Source organism: Drosophila biarmipes, chromosome 3R (genome assembly GCF_025231255.1).
Source record: "Drosophila biarmipes strain raj3 chromosome 3R, RU_DBia_V1.1, whole genome shotgun sequence".
NCBI lineage: Eukaryota > Metazoa > Arthropoda > Insecta > Diptera > Drosophilidae > Drosophila > Drosophila biarmipes.
Genome location: NC_066616.1, coordinates 13,972,524 through 13,993,177, shown reverse-complemented (window position 1 = coordinate 13,993,177; position 20,654 = coordinate 13,972,524). Strand labels below are relative to the sequence as shown.

The 20,654-nt window shown below is 40.5% G+C and overlaps 1 protein-coding gene across 2 annotated transcripts in view; it reads left to right on the top strand.

Moving 5' to 3' along the window:
• The first annotated feature begins 225 nt into the window (after positions 1-225).
• The window catches only part of LOC108031676 (uncharacterized), a 53,037-nt gene continuing 32,608 nt past the window's right edge, over positions 226-20,654 (top strand). For both annotated transcript variants that reach the window (XM_017105316.2, XM_017105317.2), the window contains exon 1: positions 226-1,592. In XM_017105316.2, coding sequence (XP_016960805.1) covers positions 553-1,592 — 1,040 coding nt within the window. In that variant the 5' untranslated portion in view covers positions 226-552. The remainder of the gene's footprint in view (positions 1,593-20,654) is intronic.

The following is a 20,654-nucleotide window of genomic DNA, read 5'->3' as shown; positions in this document are numbered from 1 at the left end:
CTTGGAAATTTCGCGAATATCTTTTGGCAAACAGCTGAGCGCCCTCTCTCCCTGAACCTCTCCCAATGTAACAGCAGGTGCAGCGCAACAAGTGCCGATCGAAGCTTTCCTCTCTGCGCTCCGGCGCTCTCCAGCCGTTAACATAGCAGCTCCCAACAGGGCCATAACAGAGGCTCGCGGCGAGCCAAGTTTCTAGACTTTCCGACTCGCAGTCCACAGTCGAAAAAAAACCCTCGTGCGAGACAGACGTGTGTGAACGGAGCTGCGTTTTTTCATTCGAACCAACATCCAAATCAAAACCAAAAACCGCTGCCAGCAAACTGCAACTTTGGCGCGACTTTTCGCGAAGTGAACGACGAGCCGAAAGCCAAGCGAAATTAGATGTGAAAACCGAGTGTGCATGGCAGGCAGCAGAGAAAGAGAGAAATAAGGTGCATGTGTGCAGCAAGTGTAACGATACCCAATACCCAGGCTGAAGCAAAGAGATAAATTATAAAAACAAAAACAAAAACAAAAATAAAAACAAATAATACCCCTCAGTGGCCAGCAGCCATGTCTACGAAACTGGAGCAGCAGCACTCGAAGCCCATTCTGAGTCCAACTCGATCCCTGGACGAAGGTTTCGAAAGTGATCCGGATCGGGTTTCCACCGATTCGGAGCATCAGACAAGTGGAACCACTAGCACCAGCACTAGTACGGGCAGCAACAACAACAACAACAATGCCCCGAACAACAACAATGCCAGCAAGTTGGCCCAGCTCAGTTCGGCGGCCACTGGGGGCGCCACCAAGACGTCGGCCGGAGCCACTGCATCCGGTGCTGCCATGGTGAACTCCGGAAATATCAGGGGCGCCCTCACCCTGGCTGCCCCCCAGCTGCAGAGGCGGGAGTTCTTCGCCAAGGATCAGGGCTCGAAGCTGAGGCACCAGGCGCCGCCCCCGCAGCAGCCACGGCTCCAGTACCAGAAGCAGCGACAGCCCCTGGTGCCCAGTGCCGCCTCCAGTGTGCACAACCATCGCCTGACTGCCTCGCTGCAGCAGGGCTCGTCGGCGCAGGGAAACAATCTGGGCAGCGGAACCGGAACAGCCAACTACCGACGCGGACGTCGCCTCCACATGAATCCCCCTCGCAACGGCATTCGCTCGCACTCGGTGGACGCCATATCGCGGCACAATCGACATGGCTACGATCCCAGCAGCCTGATCCTGAAGCACGACGGCAATGGCAACATAAGCAGCAGCAGCAGCGCCGGGGCCACCACCACCCGCATGCTGAACTACAAGACCGCGGGCGGAGGCAGTGCAGCCGGAGCACCGGCAGCCGGGCAGGCCCTGCTCGTCCAGCCGATTTCCAGTGCCACTCTGTCACCACTGGTGGCCGCCGGCGTGGTCGACGTGGCCGAGGGCGGCGGCTCCTCGCCGGTAATCGCCTCGGCCACCCACAGCCTGTACACCTTCTATCCGGCGGAGGGCAACCTGCAGGTGTGGCAGACGGAGTGCGGCGACCTCACCTACAAGTCGTCCCGGAACATGCATCAGCTCCACAAGGCGCCCGTGTGCTGGACGCAGTCCATCCCCAGGCAGGCCAGAAGGTGAGTGATTCCATTCTTGATCTTATGCAGAAAACTGGGTAGAGTGAAGGAGATAAGTTTAAGGGGAGTTGAGGCTGACAAATAGTTTTTTTGGGCCCTATTTTAGACGGTATATCTTAAAGGTTTTATCATAAAACAAATTTGTATTTTTGTGAATTTTATTTCATAAAATTTTAAGATACTTATAATATGTTATCCAAAATAAAATAATCATCATGCAGATGATCCCTAACAGTTCAAATGTATCTAAATTAGTGAAGAAGTTAGTTTCTCTATAAATATTTACTTTCTTAGAAATCATCTTTTTGTGTATATGTGGGTTCCAAATATTATCCTAAAAATTATTTTCAATACTTAAATACTTCTCAGTCTTAGCCAGTCTGGGGGAAACAAAAATTTACCGAAATCTTCCTTTTAAACTAACCAATCTGTATTTATTTTTAAAAAATCCTTTAAAATTTAAAATTTAATTATGATAAAAGAAGTAGTTTGAGCATATATATAAAAAACGAATGCACAATTTATTAGCATACATTTGTCATGATAAACTATAAAAGCATCGACTTCTATTTTTATATAAACATTTAACTGCTCCTAAACATTTAAAAAAAAACCAAAAAAGTCGCCTTCTTAAAGGTAGTTCTGAGTATTAAGTTTAAAATATGATTTATGATGCATTGGGTTACTTTCGTCAAAGTAGTCGCTTAGAAAAATTAAATATATCAGTGCCCTCCTTTTAGGAAAATGACTTTTGACTCGTTTCATGTTCTCCAACTTAAAAACGACCATTTGGGTATTATTTTTAGTTAGACGAGCTGCGCTCAAATCTAGAGCTCAATAAATCGCTCAAAATGTAAGCTAATTAGTTAATGGTTCAGTTTTATTTTTGGCCAAAAACGAAGTCAATAGCCATTTCATCTTTAGCGCTTGGCCGGAGTGAAAGTCTTTTTAACAGCATCGGCGGCAGCAACAACAACTGGCGGGCCAAGATACAGAGAAAGAGAGAAAGACGCAGAGATGCAGAGAGAAAACGTGGGGGGAAAGAGAAAGAGGGCCGGGGCAGGCACATGTGTCATTTAACTTGGCCGCGGGGCAGGTTGCAGTGTTGCAAGTTGCGCCGCGGCAATTAAAATGCCTTCGGAAACTGCTTCACATTGATTACCTCGTCTCCGTCCCTTAGCAGATTGTTAAATTCGCCTTTACATAACTTAACGTTGCCCGGGGTTCGCCCGAAATGTGTGTGACCCCAAATTAAACGCAAATTGCACACCGAAATTCAGGCACATAAAGTTTGCCAATTTCGCGCTCAACATTTCCAAAAGACATTTTAAGTTTTGCCTAAATTTGGGTTGGGTCTGGGCTGGGGCTTGGGTTTGGGTTTGGGTTTTTAGTTTATTTTATTCGCTCGGAGACTGTTACAATTTTGTCTGCGAAATGTGTCTGAAATATTTAATAGCTCTGGCAATCGTTTAACTCTTATGACTTTGCGCAGATGTAGAAACGTTGGGGTGAAGGGGCGTGTCATTGGCTAGAAATGGGCGAAGAAAAATGTTCCGTTTAACCAAAGGCCGGGAAAAGCAAAAGTTTAGTAAAAGTGTTCGAATTTACAAGCTGGGGAAATCAAATTAGGCGATTTTTATTAAATAAAAATATTATTTTAATGCCCCACTATTTTACTAGATGACTTTGCTCACATTATAGTCAATTTTGTGGCAGTATTTTAAATAGTTATTAAATTTGGACTATTATTTTTAATAAAATATGTGTAATGGTCCAATCAAATTAATTTGCTTAGCTTAGCAATTTAATCATGACAATTAAGAATTCAATAATCTTTGCTTATTTCCGATTTGGTCACTTCATATTTGGCTATGTTGGTAGACTTTAACAATTTATTCAAAAAGCGAAATCGAGCATGAACAAATTAAGGAAATGCTTTTAGTGCTAATAGACTCTTTAAATGTCCAAGCAAATTGGGCTGAATATAAGTAGAAAACTTTAAAAGTTGATTAATAAACAAAACCCATATGAGGAGCGCCATTAGCCATAAATAAATAATAAAAAATGTTCTCCCATCTTTTTAAATTAGCTCCTAAGTTGGAAATTTGAAATAATCCCGAAACCTTCGATTAAATTTAAATCCTTATAATTATAATTATACTTATATTACATATATTATGCAAATATACCGAATTTTACTTTCAAATTTCGTGTAATGCCTAAATGACTTTTGGTGTAGAAATATCAGTCGCAGTTTCATTAGGGGCTTTTATTGCATAAGCACACGCAAATATGTTTATTAAAAGCCTTTTACTTTGACTAAAGACCGCCCACTCCAGTGCCGCAACTATCTGCCCCAGTGGGTGGTGGGGGCAGGTGGTGCCGCAAAAAATGGCAAACATTTCAATCAGCAGCAGCAGACATGCAAAGTGAATCAAAAGCGAAAGAAAAAGTGGCAGCGGACTGCAGCAGGAATGTTGATAAGACTCGCGAGGGGCATTCAACGGAAATGTGCACAATCAATCAAAAGACTTAGGCAACGAACTTGATTAGGTCAACGCACTGGGAGCTGGCTTCATTGGAGGGGTTGGGAGTTTTGTTACCGCGGTCGTAATGCTTTCGGAATTTTCTCTATTGCGAGACTGTTGTCGTCGGCGGCTCTCGAGGTTCGATTGATATCGCACTCGAAAACACAACTCACATCCCTGTTGCAAATCAAATTGCATGATGCGCAAATATTTTAGCTTCGACAGCGACTTAACACCCCACAGGCAACGATAAAAGTAAAAGTTTTTTATTTCGCTTTGGCAAATTTATTTACATAGTTTTGGCCACATTTTTTGCTCACCTCTTGGTGTTTTTTACAATGTGTCATACCTTTGCCCACTTTTGCTTTTCATGAGACATTAGGTTTTTCTTCTCTTTCTTGGATGCTGTGTAGGTGTCCGAGATGCGAGCGCTCGAAAGTGTTTTTTGTGTATATGATGATTTTTTTATGCTTCAACTTTTGGATAGGGTGTTGGTGGAGAGATGTTTTTCTTGCTTTGGCGTGCGAAAGTTTTTTTGGCTGATGAACACGGAGTAGTGTTGTTTGATGTCTGCCCGATAGTGCCAAACTTCCGCTTTATGCATATTATGGGAATTTGCCAAAATATATTCGCATTTAATTTGAAAATTACTAGCGGGCCCAGCAAACGAATTTTGCATGCATGGAGGAGGTAACAAATTGAGCTGCAATTTTTATGGGAAATTGCCTTGGAAAATAGGGAAATTGAACAGGGTTTGATGAGAATAAGGGATGATACGTACATTATTATTGTGTTATTTATTTATATTTGTTAAATAAAATAAAAAGTATATATATTACTTATTTTGTATTTAAACCTTTAGTATTTTATGCACACATACATTTTTTGTTAATCAGTATTATACATTATTTTAAAAATCAAATTTATCTCTAAAGAAAAAACATTGAATAAGAATATTATATAGTATATCATTTTATTTGGCTTATTTAAATAGCTTTATGTACATGTTTCCAATTTTCTCCTCAAACCTTAACTCCACCTTATAAAACCCCATCGATAGCAAGGCCAGAACCGATGATATAACAGCCCTAGCCAAGGCTGCGTTTTGTGTGCCAATCTCCAATGACGCCATTAAGAAGCCCATAAACTTGTCACTTAGCCACCGATGCTTGCCACCTGCGACTTGGTTCGATAAACAAATGCCGCTAATTGCTCCTCATCATCTCCTCCTTGATCGGAGATATCCATCCATAAGTGCTGACTATTTGCCATGCCGGAGGTGAGGGCTAAAGTTTCCTTCTGATTGCTGTTTGCCAATCACTTTGCCCGCCGCTAGATGATAAACTCGTTGCTCGGCATTCACTTTGATTGCTCATCATTGAGCTCATCAGCAGCGCCGAAATCATCGGCAAATATGGTGCCTAATTAAAAGAAATAAAAGCTTGTGCAGAACCAAAGGCGATCTTCCGTATTTGACTTATGAGCTGGCTGCTGCTTCTCTCGCTGGGTGATTTTTTGGCAAAGTAAATACAAACACGTCGTCCGTCAATATTTGTGGCGCGGATCGCAGATCTCCGTGAGCTCGGTCCTAAAAATAGATCAAGTGGCTCGAGGGGCAGGCAAATGTGGCAAGCAAACTGTGGTTATTTTTACATAATGCTCAAATGGGGATTGTAAAGACGTCTGCTAAATTGTTGTGTTGACTTTAGGCCAAGCGTTGACATGCAAACACGAATGACTTAGGCAACGAACTTGTCATTTATGCAATAGGACAATCCAGAGTGATTCATTTTCTTGACTCAAACCTTAAAGACTTTTCAAGCGTTTTCAATGTCAAGCTGTTTTGGGTAATTGCTCTTTTTAAATACCCATTTTTTGGCACCCACACTTGACGGCTGCGAAACACTTTCAGTTTCGAAGCTTTGACGTCTGTTTTAGCACCATTTTCGGACGAGTCATGAAGACAAAAGAACCATTAAATGGAGCTCACAATTCTGGGGAAACTTTAGCTCGAGTGCCCACTTCTCCCCGCGCGCCAAAGGCGACTGTCAATGACATCAGACACTGCTGAAAATATATAACTGAAACAAAAACTGAAACTAAAGCAGCCGGAAATGCAGCGCAAAAAACTTCCCAGGCCTCTGTAGGGTTTCCCGCTCAACTTCTGTTACATTTTTGCCATTTAGCATTTGCCACTTTGGTAATTATGCGAAAACGAAAACAATACGACCCGGTGAGTCACCACCACCGGCGTCAGTTGTCGACACCTGCGACCGCTTTGGGTCACGGGCCAACCATGTGAACCCACATGTGAAGAGGCGGCGAGAGTCGGGTTCGGTTCAGACGTTCGGCGGGGTCGCCGGCGAGCCCAATTGTAAAAGGCAATAAAACTCGTGTGCTCTGTGGCAGCCGCTTTTGTTCGAGTGCGAGTCATGGTAATTATCCCTGGCATATGGACAAATGAATATTTTTAGTGTCCCGCCAGCTATGCAAAACCAAATACCTTTAGTTGCAATTTCTAGAGGCCCTTGGCTATCGAATTGGCCAACTGTGACTCGGGGGTTGAAGCGGATCCATGGGAATTCGGAAGCGTAATCTAGTTAGCTGGTGAATCATTTTGCTTTGCGAGAGCTCATATTGTCTATATGGGTATTACACATAAGATATCTAGTGTATTTACATTATTTAAATTAATGAGCACGAGCTAGCTTTTGTTTTTTTCCTTCGATTCATTGTGAAGGGTTCGTTGAAGTTTATAATTTATCTATTTGATTTATTTTTAATAAGATCTCTAAATGTTTCCTTATGATTTTCTTCCATGTCATGGATTTTTTCTCGATATTTATGTCATATATATATAAAGTATAAATATATTTAGTTTGATCCTTTTTTTAGAGATCTCCCTTTAAATCTTATAATTTGCTACAAGTTCGAAGCAAATGATTTCAAGACCAAGATGCTCTCTTGATAGACAAAGTCACAGCAATCGACCCAAGCGAGCCCAAGCAAACCGCAGAAACCTCACATTTAATTTGAAAAGCAAAATGCAATTTAAGCGGGCGAACGATTTTGATAAGCCGCTTAGATGTTGGGCCCGGAGAAAAGCCACAGCGTGGAGATCCAGGCGAAAACTAGAGAACTTGGCAAATAAATACAATTTTAACACCTTTTGCTCCACATTCCAGTCGGCCAGTTCCGTTAGCCGCCGGTTCGGGCATCAATTGTTATTATTATTAATTAGAAAAATATTTTGCTGCCAAGCCAGCGCCGAATCCCAGGCCTGGCCGTGCCAGAACCCAAGCCCAGCCCAAGACCAAGTCCCAGTCCAAGTCCAAGTCCAAACATCGCCTGACTGGAGTTATCGGAGCAGAGGCATCGGACCACTGGGAGCCGCCAGTTGCAGCCCGGCGGAGAGCCATTTGGAGCACAGTTTTGATTGGAACTCCCCGTGGCCGTGACATGCGAGCTGCGCGCCGCAGCTTCGTGTCAGCAAATTAGAGAAATATTTTGTTTGCTCAGTAATTGGCAATTGATCCAGAGATCCCCCGGAACGCTCCCACTGGAGACCAGAAACGAAGCTCAACAAATTGCCGAGCAGCTCGTGGAGCACACGCCCCGAAAAATTCACGTATGTGGAATCAATAAACGTCTCATAAATAATGACCGTCGATTCCGGTTTGTGGCTTTCGGCGATTAAGGCAGAGAATCTACATAGGAAATTTGCATTTTGAATTTCATAATTAGCATGACAAAGACTTGATCAACGAGAAACATTCGGCTATAAAAATATATATTTCGAAAATTGTGGTCAGCCATTCTTGGGCAGCCAACATTTTCGCTTTCAGCCAAGAAGAACCAAGCTTTTTGTACGAAACTTTGGAAACAATAAAATTATGCAAGCTGATGTTGGGCAATAAGTCATAAAACGTATAAACTTGGCGATAAAAATTTTGGTCTAATGATTCTGAATAAAATTGGTTATTTGGAGACACGTTTTCTTAAACTTTAATTAATAAAGATTCCTAAAATTTTTAATGTTTTTTGGTAACATTTTAAAGAAACTAACACAACTTTCGTTTCGCTAAATCTATGCGTGATTTATGTTTTCTCGTTGGCTAAGCGAAATTCTTATAAATATTTTTAAAGCTTGGGACTTAATAACTAAATTTCACGAAATATGTTAATTAGAAACTAGCGAGCCGCAAACAAATTTACGTTTCGCAGAATACAAATTTTGTATTTGGCATTTTATGTGGGTAGTTAAAAGTAAAAGCAGGAATATTAAATTAGGGCTCAAAGGTCAAACTACGCAAATTATACATGTAGAAGGTATACGGATTCAATTAAGGTAGCGATCGCAAGAACCCGGAATCGGCTGGTGAAGGTATCTTCAGGCTGATTACATCAACGTAGGTCTCGTCCACTTAGCTAAACAGCCCATAAAACTTTGAGATTAGATCGAAAACGATCTGGCGTTCTTTTTATGGCAATCGCAACTATTCGAGAGCCCAGCAATTTCAGTAAAAATAATTACAGGCAACGGGCCACTTCATTCTACAAAGTAAATTAACGAAGCCGAAGAACACAGAAGAGCCCAGCGAAGTGAAATGAAAGAAAAGAAAAATGGTCGTAAAGGAACGAACGAGCAACAAATTAAATTAAATTGCTATACAAATTCACCTTTATTTTTTATTGATTTTGAGTGCGTGACAAAAATAATAAAAAAGCCGACAGCGGCGCACAGCGAAGAGAGATAAAAGTTCAAAGTGATGAATTAGAGAGGAAACAATCTCCGGGTTCTGGACACTATTTCACGGTTGCTGCGGATTACGCAATGGGAACGGGTGATGGGAAATTTCATCTTACAACTAATTTATGTAAGCGGAAATACCAAAACAGAATCTGGGATTTGAAAGTGGCAAGTTCCTTGACTCCCGACTGGCGATCCCCTTTCAGATGAGTGCGTAGATCGGCTTAATTGTTTACCGGCCCTCATAACTCCAAATTGTCTTTGTTCTCCCTTGTCTTTTTCACACGCTTGCGCTTCTCAAGAGGTTCTCTATAAAGTTGTTTGCCTAAAATTAATTTAAACAATTTTAATTCCATTTCTTTGGCTCGGCTTTGTTTACCACGCTTTTGATGGATACACTTTGGGGGCTTTTGGCTGTTAAGTAGCAAGAAGTCGTGTTTTGTTGTCATGCAAATGAGCCAAGTGACAGGCCAAATGAGTCTGTTTGCTCTCGAGTGGGTGTAATGCGCAGACAGCGGTTAGCGTTCTGTTTTCCTTTCGTTTTGACTCGAAGAGGTCTGTTGCCTAATTGATTTGGCCATTTGAGTTGGTCATGCGTTTAAAAAAATTGCTTTTTGATTAGTGGGAACTTTAAGTGGGTTTTTAGTTATTTGCATCAAATTAAGAGTAGGTAAATTAATATATTTTTATTAAATTGTATCAATAACATCTTAATTATCCTTTCAAAAATTTGCAAGCACTTCAAAACTGTTAAATATGTTTTTTTTTTTTAAATTTAGAATTGGTAAAAAAGGGTTATCATGTAAAGTGTAGTCTTGCATAAATTGCAGCTTTTCGTTTTCGTTTTTCAAAGAGTCCCTAAACCGCAAATTTATTTGTTTTTATCAAGTAATCTTTTTTATATTATGATATATATGTACGATTTTATTTTAATTTTTTTATAAAACTATGACCATTATTTTGTAATCAAATAAAATTTAAAAAGTATTTATTAACTATTATAAAATGTATATAAAATTAGAGTATTTAGACTTAGAGTTGTTCTCCCACATTTAAATAAGATTATTTAGATTTCAAAGACTTCCCAAGTTCTTAAATTATTCCGTCCTATCAAGTACTCTCCATCAATGTTTAGACTCCACCGAAACCTTATATAGAGTCGCAGCCAGCGATAAGGCCATTCCAGCCAAGTAACCCATTTGCCTCATTTGTCTTGGAGGCTGTTGTTGCTGCTGCTGCTGGAGATGTTGCTGCTGGCACTGTTGCTCCCAGTGATGTTGCATCCACCCTCGCCCAAGTGCACTGACAACGGCGACGGCATATTTTCAACACCTGCCTTGCCTCGACTGGCCCGTCAACCTTTGTGCCACTTTGCCAGTTCCCAAAACTCACTTTTGTGTCACTGCAGCAGTTGCTGATGCCGAGATGCGGCTGCTGTTGTTGTTCCCCCGGGAGATAAGCACAAAAACTATTTGCCAGCAAATGTTGTCGTTGCCTCAGCTGCCGGGGAAATGGTCTTGGGGCCTCGCAAGAGGTCGGTGGAAAGGTCTGGCGGCCAGGGGCAGGGGCAGTCAGGGAGTCTGTCTGCATGCATTAGAGCAAGTTGCAGGCAGTCAACAAATTAACTTGGCGAAGGAGAAGCCGCCAGGCAGCCAAAGGTAGACGCATCACTGCCTTTGCAGTTCCGCGGAACCCGTGCCACCCCCTGGAAGCCCCTGCCTTCCCTGGCGGTGACTGCAAATATGCGAACTGCGCATCTTATTAAGAAAGAAAGTACTTTCTGTCAGGCAGCTGTTGCTCGCCGGCCCGTTGTTGTTGCCGCTGACTGTCTTCCACCTTATACACTGCCTAGATATGTGTATAAATAATTATACTCTTTCTTGGGGAGTGGTTGGCAAACGGAAGTGCACCTGCGAAATGTACAAGTACTGGATTCCTATTTTTGCAAAATAAAAAAGCATTTGGACATTTTTAAATACTTTTATAAATAAATAAGTTTTCTTTTTAGTTAACGTTTTATAAAAATACTACACTTAGATAACTAAAAATTATGTATAATATTTCCTAAAAATCTCTTTCAGCCCTTAATGTTTTTATAAAAATGCCACAAGTGTCTCCTGCTTGCGCATAGTTTTAAATAATAAAATATAAATTAATTCTTACTTATTTAGCAGTAATAGAAATAATATTAGTAGTTTAAGTCGTAGCAGTAGTTATATTAGTAATAGAAGTAGTAATAGAAGTAGTAGTAGTAATAATAGAAGTAGTTGTAGTAATATTAGTAGTAGTAGTATTAATAGTTGTGTAGAAGTAGTAAAAGAAGAAGTAGAAGTAGTAGATGTAGTACCAGTAGTAGTAGTAGTAGTAGCAGTAGTAGTAGTAGTAGTAGTAGTAGTAGTAGTAGCAGTAGTAGTAGTAGTAGTAGTAGTAGTAGTAGTAGAGGTATTAGTAGAAGTAGTAGTAATATAACATTAACATAACTATTTCCACTAATACCATTATTTAATGTTTTCCTAATCCTAGATCTTAAGCTGTTATGTTACTAAAATTTTAAAAAATTTAACATATTTTACAAATTAGTAACTTTAGTAGTATTTGTAGAAGAAGTAACATTATATTACATTTATTATTAATATTAAGAATATTGGCTAAAAGTCGGATATATGTAATTTTAGAAATGGTTACTATTTAATATATATTTGTTGAATCCTTGAAAACTTTATAAATTACGAAGTTTATGAAAGTGTATTCAAAATCACCTTTGGCCACTTTTCGGTATTTTTTATTATCATCCATGCAATATACGGTTTTTTCGTTCGGCTTGCATTTTCAAGTGCCGTGCGAACTTCAACTTGATGTCTCGTTATTGTCGAGCCACACAAGACGACTTCCCCCGGCGAAATCCCCCACAGCTTCCCACCCCCTGGGCGACAGGGATGGCGATGGCGATGGCGAGAGAGATCGGGTCCAAGTCGGAGTTGCAGTCTTATTATGATTACAAATACCCAGAGCCCAACTGGTCGGACTTGTTTGCTGGGGCTTCCATTCGGGGTTTTTCTATCATAACTCCAAATGCATTTAAAAATGGCCCAAAAGACGCAAAGAAACCACCAAGTTGCCCAACAAGATTTATTTATACTTTTTCGCCGGCTGACTTAATTGCGGCTAATGCAATTAAATACAAATATTTTTCCTTTCGTTGTGTTTAATTTGTCGCACAGTGTAAATATTTGTTTGTTTAGAGAAGGTTTTTGCTTATTCATCAAATTAAATTAATTGCAATTAATTGAGAAGTTATGTTGAACATGTGAGTGGAATTTACAAAAATAATAACGAAATTAGGGAAAGGAATGCGAGAAATATTTTGTTAATTGGATATTTTATTAACTTTTTTAGATAACTAGATACTTATGCAACAATACCTACTTTTAATTGAATAACTTTTAACCTAACTTTCCAAAGAAACTCAAGAATGCCAAGCAAAACCCGGAAAAGTTCTTACAAAGTTATGATCCAACTTTTATGCTGGCCCAGCTCGTTACAGGGTTATATAACTCGATAGCCATCATAATGGTTGGGCAACCACTGACCACACTCAATCCCGAGCTCGTTCCAGACCCTGAACAAGATGATCGGGTAGAAGGAAAAGTGGCGCAAAAGTTCACTTTCCTATCCACGAATCCAGCTTGATGTTAATGATGGCCGGGTGGTGATGTAATTGGGCCCAGGCTCCTAATTAAGTCACGCAAAATTTAAGCTAATTTGCAGTCTTAGTTCTTCTTGGGATACTGCCTACTTCTAATTGGGCCCAGAGCCGATGTGATTATGTAAACAAGGAAGTAGCCGAGCTGAATGCGTAAACAGAAACTTTTACTTGGCTCGGGGGGCTATTCGTTGGCTTCCTTTCGACATAAAACGACGGAAACTGCCCAGAAGGCAGAGCCAAATTAAAAGTGGGAGGCACTGGGGCCTAGACATAAATTTTGAATCAGGTTTTTGATCACTTGCCAGCCGCCTAATTGAAAACGAAAGCGCAAATAGGTAGCTGGAAAATAGAAAAGTGCAAAAGGGGGGAAAACTAAGTGAAATGAAAATGCCTTCGACGGCCATCGATAATCGAGTGACAACAATGAAAGACCTTTTCCCGGCTCTCTGCCTTCTCGTTTTCTTTGGCCCGACACACACTCTTGATTTCCGCATCGTCGCCCAGTCCGTTTTTCCGTCCGATTTTCCGTGCTCACTGGAGCGGCCCGAGGTGAAGGGAAATTTCGGTTCGAATGGAAATGTCGAGACTGATTTTGTGTCGGAGTGTTGACCACGCTCAATTAACAAGGAGAGTGCTGAAAATGAAACCGAAATTAAGTCAACTGAAATGGTTTCCCAGTTAAATTTAACAGTCCAATTTCATTTAAAAGCCGCTTTTGTTGCATTGTATTGTGTGAGTTTTAACGGTTTTAATTAAAGTTATGATTGCAGTTTTATGGTGATTCCAAAAAATTAATTAGCAATCATCATTTATAATGAATTTTAAATAAAAACAGTAAGCATATAAAAGTAGTAATCGTTTACTGAGAAATATAAGTTTTTCTAACCAAAATTCAAGATTTTTGTTGGAATATTAAAGGGTTAATGATAGTTTTCCCCAAAACTATAATAAATATTGCAAATTATATAAACAATTTTTTTTACATGTAATATTTATTTATAAATAGACGTTTTCCAATGCAAACTTTTCAATTCAAAGACACTTGTTTTACTTTCATTTGATGTTATGCGAGAAGAAACTGCCGCATAATATATATAACCCCTCGATACTCTCTCTTTCACTGGCGATCTTGGCAATCGGCGCGGCAATAACGATAATTTTCTGCTGGAGAAAAATTGCAAGTCTGCTAATTTGCTGTAAATAAACGACGCGAAAATAATATACAATTAATTGCTATTCCAGCTCGGATTCAAGTTGGCGGTCAGATACAGATGCAATGGCCGGCGGAGCCAATAGTGCCTGGCTCTGCTATCCCATGATCCGCCAGATACTCCAGCTCCCCGCTGTCTTTGGCTGGCAGATCGAAACCTTTAGGGGGAGATGGGCGATGGGCGATGGGCAACGCCCACACGCAACGATTCTTCGAGGGCAATTTGGAGTTTGGGGCGCTCTGATCGGCAAATTATGAAGTGCCAAGGAAGCCGTTTAAACGATTTAATGGCACCCTGCGTTTCCACCGCGTTTCCCAATGATCGTAAATAAACAGAACGTAGAGGTAGAGCAAATGGGGCAGAAGCAGAAGTAGCTGGCCCCTCACTTTTTCGCCTCCCTTGGCCGCCGATGACGAAGCCCTCCTGGTGGTCCCCTGGACTTATTCCACATTGGTCTTAGACTGGTTGTTTCCGTGGCAAATGAATTGATTACTGCTGGGGCGAAATGCGAATGGGTGAATTGAATTCATTGGCTTGAGATGTCAGTGCTACATTCGGCGAAGATGATATGGGCCACAGCTGGAGCCTGCCCTGAAGATTCCATTCATGCGTCTCCACCATTGATTCGTGGCAAATCAACGTTTATTCATGGATAACCCTGCGGTTTATTAGGGTTTTCAATTAAAGCTATCGTAACAGTTTAATTTCCTTTTCCAAAAATATTTTTTTAATGGTTTGCTGTGAATAGATTTTGTTATTCAAACCTATTCTATTTTTTTTTTCTTTTTGTGACTTGAACATGCTACTTAAGCTCATTAAATTTCCCTTGCTTTGGCTGACATGGCAACCCAATTAGAATGCATCTTTCTGCCGGATTTCAGACACAATTGAAATTCACTTACAGCCGCAAACAAATTTCACCCGGCAACTGCGATTTCCAAGTGCCGAGATCCAATGTGCAGTGCCTGGGCTCAGACAAAGGCAAAGATAAAAGTAAAACCAAATTGTTACCCTCGGTTCATCCATCGCAGTGCAGATTTGCAACAATGTCGGCTTGTAGCGGAAGTAGAAGTATCTTGTAGTTCGCCGCGATCTAAGTGTGTTTGTAGTACGCCTCTGTGGCAAATGATTCGGGATTTGCTAGATGAACTTGAAGCTCGGCTGGGATTGTGACTCGTGGCTACGTCGTCATCATTTGATTAATTTTTCTCTTTGTTGGAAAGTTTTCTTCATTTCATTCGCTTTGTTTCGTTTGGGATATTTCAGTTTTATTTTTTCATCTCTCTGCTGCAAAGTGAAATCTCCGTCTGGGCTGTGTTTCTCCAATTCCAATTCCAATTCCGATTCCAATACCTAGTCCAACCCAAGAAATTCAATTTTCCACAGCGCCCGGATCGGCTAGGGTCTTCGAATTCGCCTCAAACTTCGATTCAGACCGCATGCCAAATCAATTGTGTCTCCTAATAATAATCACAATAATTCGTTATTTCCTTTGTGTTTCAATTTCGCTCTGCGTCGCCGTCTCTTTTTCAGGCATCTATCTTTGGCTCCCAAGATTGTCAAGTGCTGGGCACGTACTATCAGCTACTCTTGGCTTTCTTTTCACTACCATCTTTTTCACTCCACCCTGAGTACTGGATTTTTTCTCCACGCTCGACCAAGTCGCTAATTACGCAAGCACATAGTTACCCGAGGCCCTGGAAGCGAAATGAAAGCATCAATCGGAGATACGCGGTACGAGATACAAGATGCTCGCTGCCAGATACATTTGCACCCAACTCGTTTAGCACTCAATCCGATCTTCCTATGCATATTAGTTATTAGCCCCGTCGTAATTGAATTAACACCCGTTTCGGACCGACTTTTCAGCCTTCTTGGCTCGGAAATTTTGTATTTCGCCAGCCGTTGGCCACGATCTCGGTCTGTTTCTTTATCCGCGGATGACGCACGATGTTTGGCTGTGGACCAAGTGCCATCCAAGTGCTAAAACCCCGCAAAAAACAAAATAGCCGAAATAAATTGTTGAATAAATAGCCAAGGCTTAGACACAATATTTGCTTAATTACGTACTGGTTTTAAGGTTGGTTGAACTTATATTTAGATTGAATTTGCATAAATTCTCACTTGCCAGAAAACTGTTGTTAGAGGTGATCTAATGATGTGATGAGATTTCACGGGATAAAACTTTAACAATAATGTTACTTATAGTTGAGTGTTCTTTTAAACGCACTGATGTAGGACCCCTTTCACGGGATAAAACTTTAACAATAATGTTACTTATAGTTGACTGTTCTTTTAAACGCACTGATGTAGGACCCCTTAAGCTTCTTCATTAACCTTATGGTTATGGGAGCCAACTAGCCGTTAAGTTAATTAAATGTATACCAATAGCACTAAAATAAGGCCCGACTGCAATAAAAGAATGTTACACAATCAAAGTGCATTAATGTAAAGGTCACCAAATATGGCGTAATAAAATGCTGAGATGGCTAGACCACAATTACCAGCTTAGTCAAATGGCCATATCACTTGGCAAAATGTTACAGGTTGCCCCGGCCAACTCGGCCACTTATCCGTGCATCATTATGGCTTACCTAAGCACCCAGCAAGTATGCTATATGATGATAGCCCCAATTTAACTAACCGTTTAACGATCTTGCACAAATCCCCAACTCGTCGAAACCCAATTTCGGTGGCTGGTGTGAGCTGCGAGTCGTATACTTATTTACCCACCCAGCAGTGGGCTCCACTCGAGGGGGCGCCACTCGAGTGCACGCAGTCTGATTACACCAGATTTTCGTTATTTTCGTATTTTCGTTAGTGGCACAGCGGCAGCAACTTGAGCGGGAAATTGTGGCATGAAAAGCGGCTACAAAACGGAGCCAAAGCCAAAGCCAAAATGCAGCGAGCGAACGCGACGCTTCAACGCTCGTCAAACACTTCAATTACGAATTCAATTTGTTGCTCATTAAGCTGCTGAAATGTTTATCAACATTGCTGTTGTTCGCCTTGTTATGCAATTGGCACGCGCTAAGGTCCAAAAGCAACAGCCAGCATTTTTATGCTTTTGGGTTATTGTTTGCTCAAGCTCAGGTCTTGTTTTGATTTATTTGGCAGGTATTATTATTGTTATTATTTCAGCCAGAAGCTATGTAGGAAGTGTTGGGTTGAAGGAAGTCTTTAAAGTTAGTGCAAGAAATATTTGGAATATATTATTGTTTTAATATTTAGTAAGCTAAGACAATATATACATATAAATTATTTCCTTGTGTTTATTTTTTAATAATAGTTAAGATATTTTCCTAAGCAGCATAGGTCAATTAAATAAAATACTCGGATAATGTATTATCCACAGTCTAAACTAGGTTATAAAGATTTAAAATAAATTTTTTGAGCTAAAAATAAGAATAATGAACAAGTTTTTGCTATATTTTTTTGTTATATATAAATTTATTTTTATAAAAAATTAAAAGAGTTTTTATGTTTGTTATCCAGGGTATAAGCCCTACCGACACTCCTAATCCGACCCTTTCCTCATTGTTTAACTGAGACTTCGTAAAATTTTATGTGTGGGGGATTGCATTTCCTTCATGTTACGTGTTGAGGTTGAGGGCACTTGAAGAAAAGTTTTACGATCATGATGACCATCACGCTGGCGATGATGACGATAGCGAGCTCCGCACAGGCATTGCCATTGCCCTTTACCGCGTGTTGTATAACAGGGTAAAAGTTGCCTTGCCCCCCACCTGGATACTTCTGCCCCCTTTGCACCTGCCCCACCGCCCCACCGCCCCTCACAAAACGAGACTTTTCCGGGGCCCATTGCATTGCATCCTACGAGCAACGACTCGAGACTTCATATTGTGTTTCTCACGCACTTTAACACCATTTAGTTGATAACAATCGCAGAAACGTTTCGCCCCTCTCCTTCTGCGCCGCCCATCGCCATCTCCCTCCGCGTGCAACGCCACTTGCCACTTGCCACCGCCTTAACTCAACTGCAGGCCGAAGATGCCGTTTGGCTTTCCCAAAAAAAGCAAAAAAAACAAAATGAAAAAAAATGAGAAAAGGCCCCAGACATAAAAATTCAAGCTGCGATAAGCAAAGTCCACAAGCAAACGGACCTGAACCTGAACCTGTGCACCCAACTGGTTGGCAGCCAAAAAACTGAAAAAGATGAATAAAAAGTCGCCAGGGAAAAAGAAATACCCGCACCGAAAAAAATAGCAGGAAAAAGTACACATCGAAGGAGAAAGTAAACGTTAACGAAGCTGCCGCAAAACGTTGAAATGTTGCAAAGAAAGCAGCCGAAGCCGGCAAAAAGGCTGAAAAGAAATGCTTCTCATCTCTTTCCTCTCCTTTTGGGCAAGTGCCTGAGGTTTTTGGCGAATGATGAGCTGCGATGAAGATGGCAACTATGAGAAATGCGTGAAGTCACCTATCTAAAAGGATATCATCTATAGTCAAGATTAGTAACCCTTTAATTCACAAAACAAATACTTAGCTTACAATCCATTTGAAGACTAGCTAGGGAAACCACAGGAATTATTAAATACCAATAAAAAATGTAACATCTCAAATGTATACAGATAAATCCGAAGTTCCTTTACTAATCTTTATTTTCCAATCAAATTTGAGAAGGAAAAAACGAGCCCTTATTAAACTAATTGCACTAACCATTTCCGTAATAAAACGGAACTAAAGTGAGAACGAATTTTGCCTAGCAATTTTCCCATCCCAAACGATGAACTTCCGTTCGGTATGTAAATTTTATGAATTTCCTAAGCTCCAACAGATCCAGATCTTCCCCTCGGTCGTGGCTTAAACTTCCATGCAACTGTTACTGAAATTCCTCGCAAATGTGCTATGAAATCAATAAAGTATTCGAAGCATTTGTGGCAGCAGCTGGTGATGCTGCCGCTGATTTTGCTGATGCTGCAGCATTCGCCGTTTCGACCACTTTGTAGCTGCCACTTGTTGCACCTTTCTCCTTTGCTCTGGCCCCGCAATTCGATACGAGCCGGGCGATGATAAATTTCTGCAACCATAACGGCCACAGTCGAGTATGTGCCGCTATATACGCGATAGAGTGCACAGGAAAAAATACAATTATTATTAACTTTTAAAAAGAATTTTGATAAAGCACAGATTGAGGTTACCACTTTGAGTTTAGACTATATTTATCTTTGTAAAGATTGAATACTTTATTTATTTAGATTGTAAATAGATAGTTTTAGTATTCATTTTTAATGTATATATTGAGGTTCCCACCTCAAACATAAACTATATTTATTCATTTATTATGTATAATTTAAAGAGTAATTAATACAAATCTTGATAAATACCTTAACTTACATTTTCCAAAGAACAATAATTAAATTGGGTTAATATGTATTTGGTAATTAAAATTAATGACTTTAAAAGCCCTTAAAAAAGTAATATTTTATCTGCCTTAAAATCCCATAGATCTATGTTCTTAATGGGTTCTTTCTCCCAGTGTAGCTACCCCCACTGCACCTCCCCAGCCAGCAACTTATGCGCATAATTTTGACTTGATTCCATTTTTCTCGCATGCGATTTTTATGTTATTTCTCCTATTCGTTTCGTTCAATTTGAAATTGAAATTCAAATGTGAATGCACCTGAATCGAAGTAGGAATGGGGGATCAACGATCGATGGCCCAAGCTAGCCGCTGACCAGCTGGATATTTATTACCTCACAGCGAATGCAAATTTTCTACTGAACTCCCCCTCCTTTCATTGCGCTGCAGCTTCTGGAGGAAAAGAAAAGCTACTGGCGTAAAATTATGAAAATTTCCTCGGAGTTTATCGACCTCAGCTAAGGTTGAGCTTCGAATCGAGCGGCACAAGCGACTCGAGAAACGTGGGGGAGTACACACATAGTGGTGGCAGCGGAGCCCCATCAGAAACCAGTCCAACAATCCATTGACAAGGTCACTTCCGTCACATGCCGCCTCACCGTGTCGTGGGTGGTTATTCACCTTTTTCGCCAGCCTTAATTGTTTGTCAAGGCGCTCTCGGCCGAGCTCTAAACTGGGTCAAAACACACCGATGGGCGCCTAATCGAGAGGTAATGTGGCGGGGAGAGGACTTCGCATTGACCCTAGTTGGGATGAAGAGCGGCTGATACTTTTCAAGTCTATGTCTTGGAGCTGAGACTGGAACATTTGGCTTGATTGCCTTGAGACCTCGCGAACGTTTGGCTAATTTTTTGAGGCAATTGACAGGTGCCTTGAATTATGTTTTTTCTCCGATTTAATGGGCCTCTATGACAGCGCTCCAGTTAAGAGTAATAACGTGTGACCGTTCGGGGTCTCTCAACTGGATTACCGTACTAACTGGGCCAAATGAGGGGGACTACAATGGAGATCAACGGGATTATAGCTTCCGAATGAGAATAATATAAGAACTAGAAATGGAGTAACCAAATTCACAGTTTAATAACAGTCTAGAAGATAAGTTTATGGTTAACGGTTCAAGGGAAATGTTTTATTATTATTTAATAAATATTATCTTAAATATTTGTATACTTCCTGTGTTATTTTTCTATAAGAACTAGTTATTAAATTTTCTGAAATTCAATAAATATTTTAAAATTCTAATTGTTTAATCTTTTATTTTCAGGTATGTAAATCAGCTCTACTATGTATAAAACAATTATGATATCAAACGTACGATCGGTAAGCTTCCATCGTTACATTAGCCTATCTTATAAATAAAGACTTAATCTCAAGCTTCTGAAAATTAAATAACAAAAGATAATAATTCCAAAGAGCCAAGCCCCTCGGCAAAATGACAGTTTTTAATTACAAACAATTTGTAGACACAATTGTATCTACAAGATACA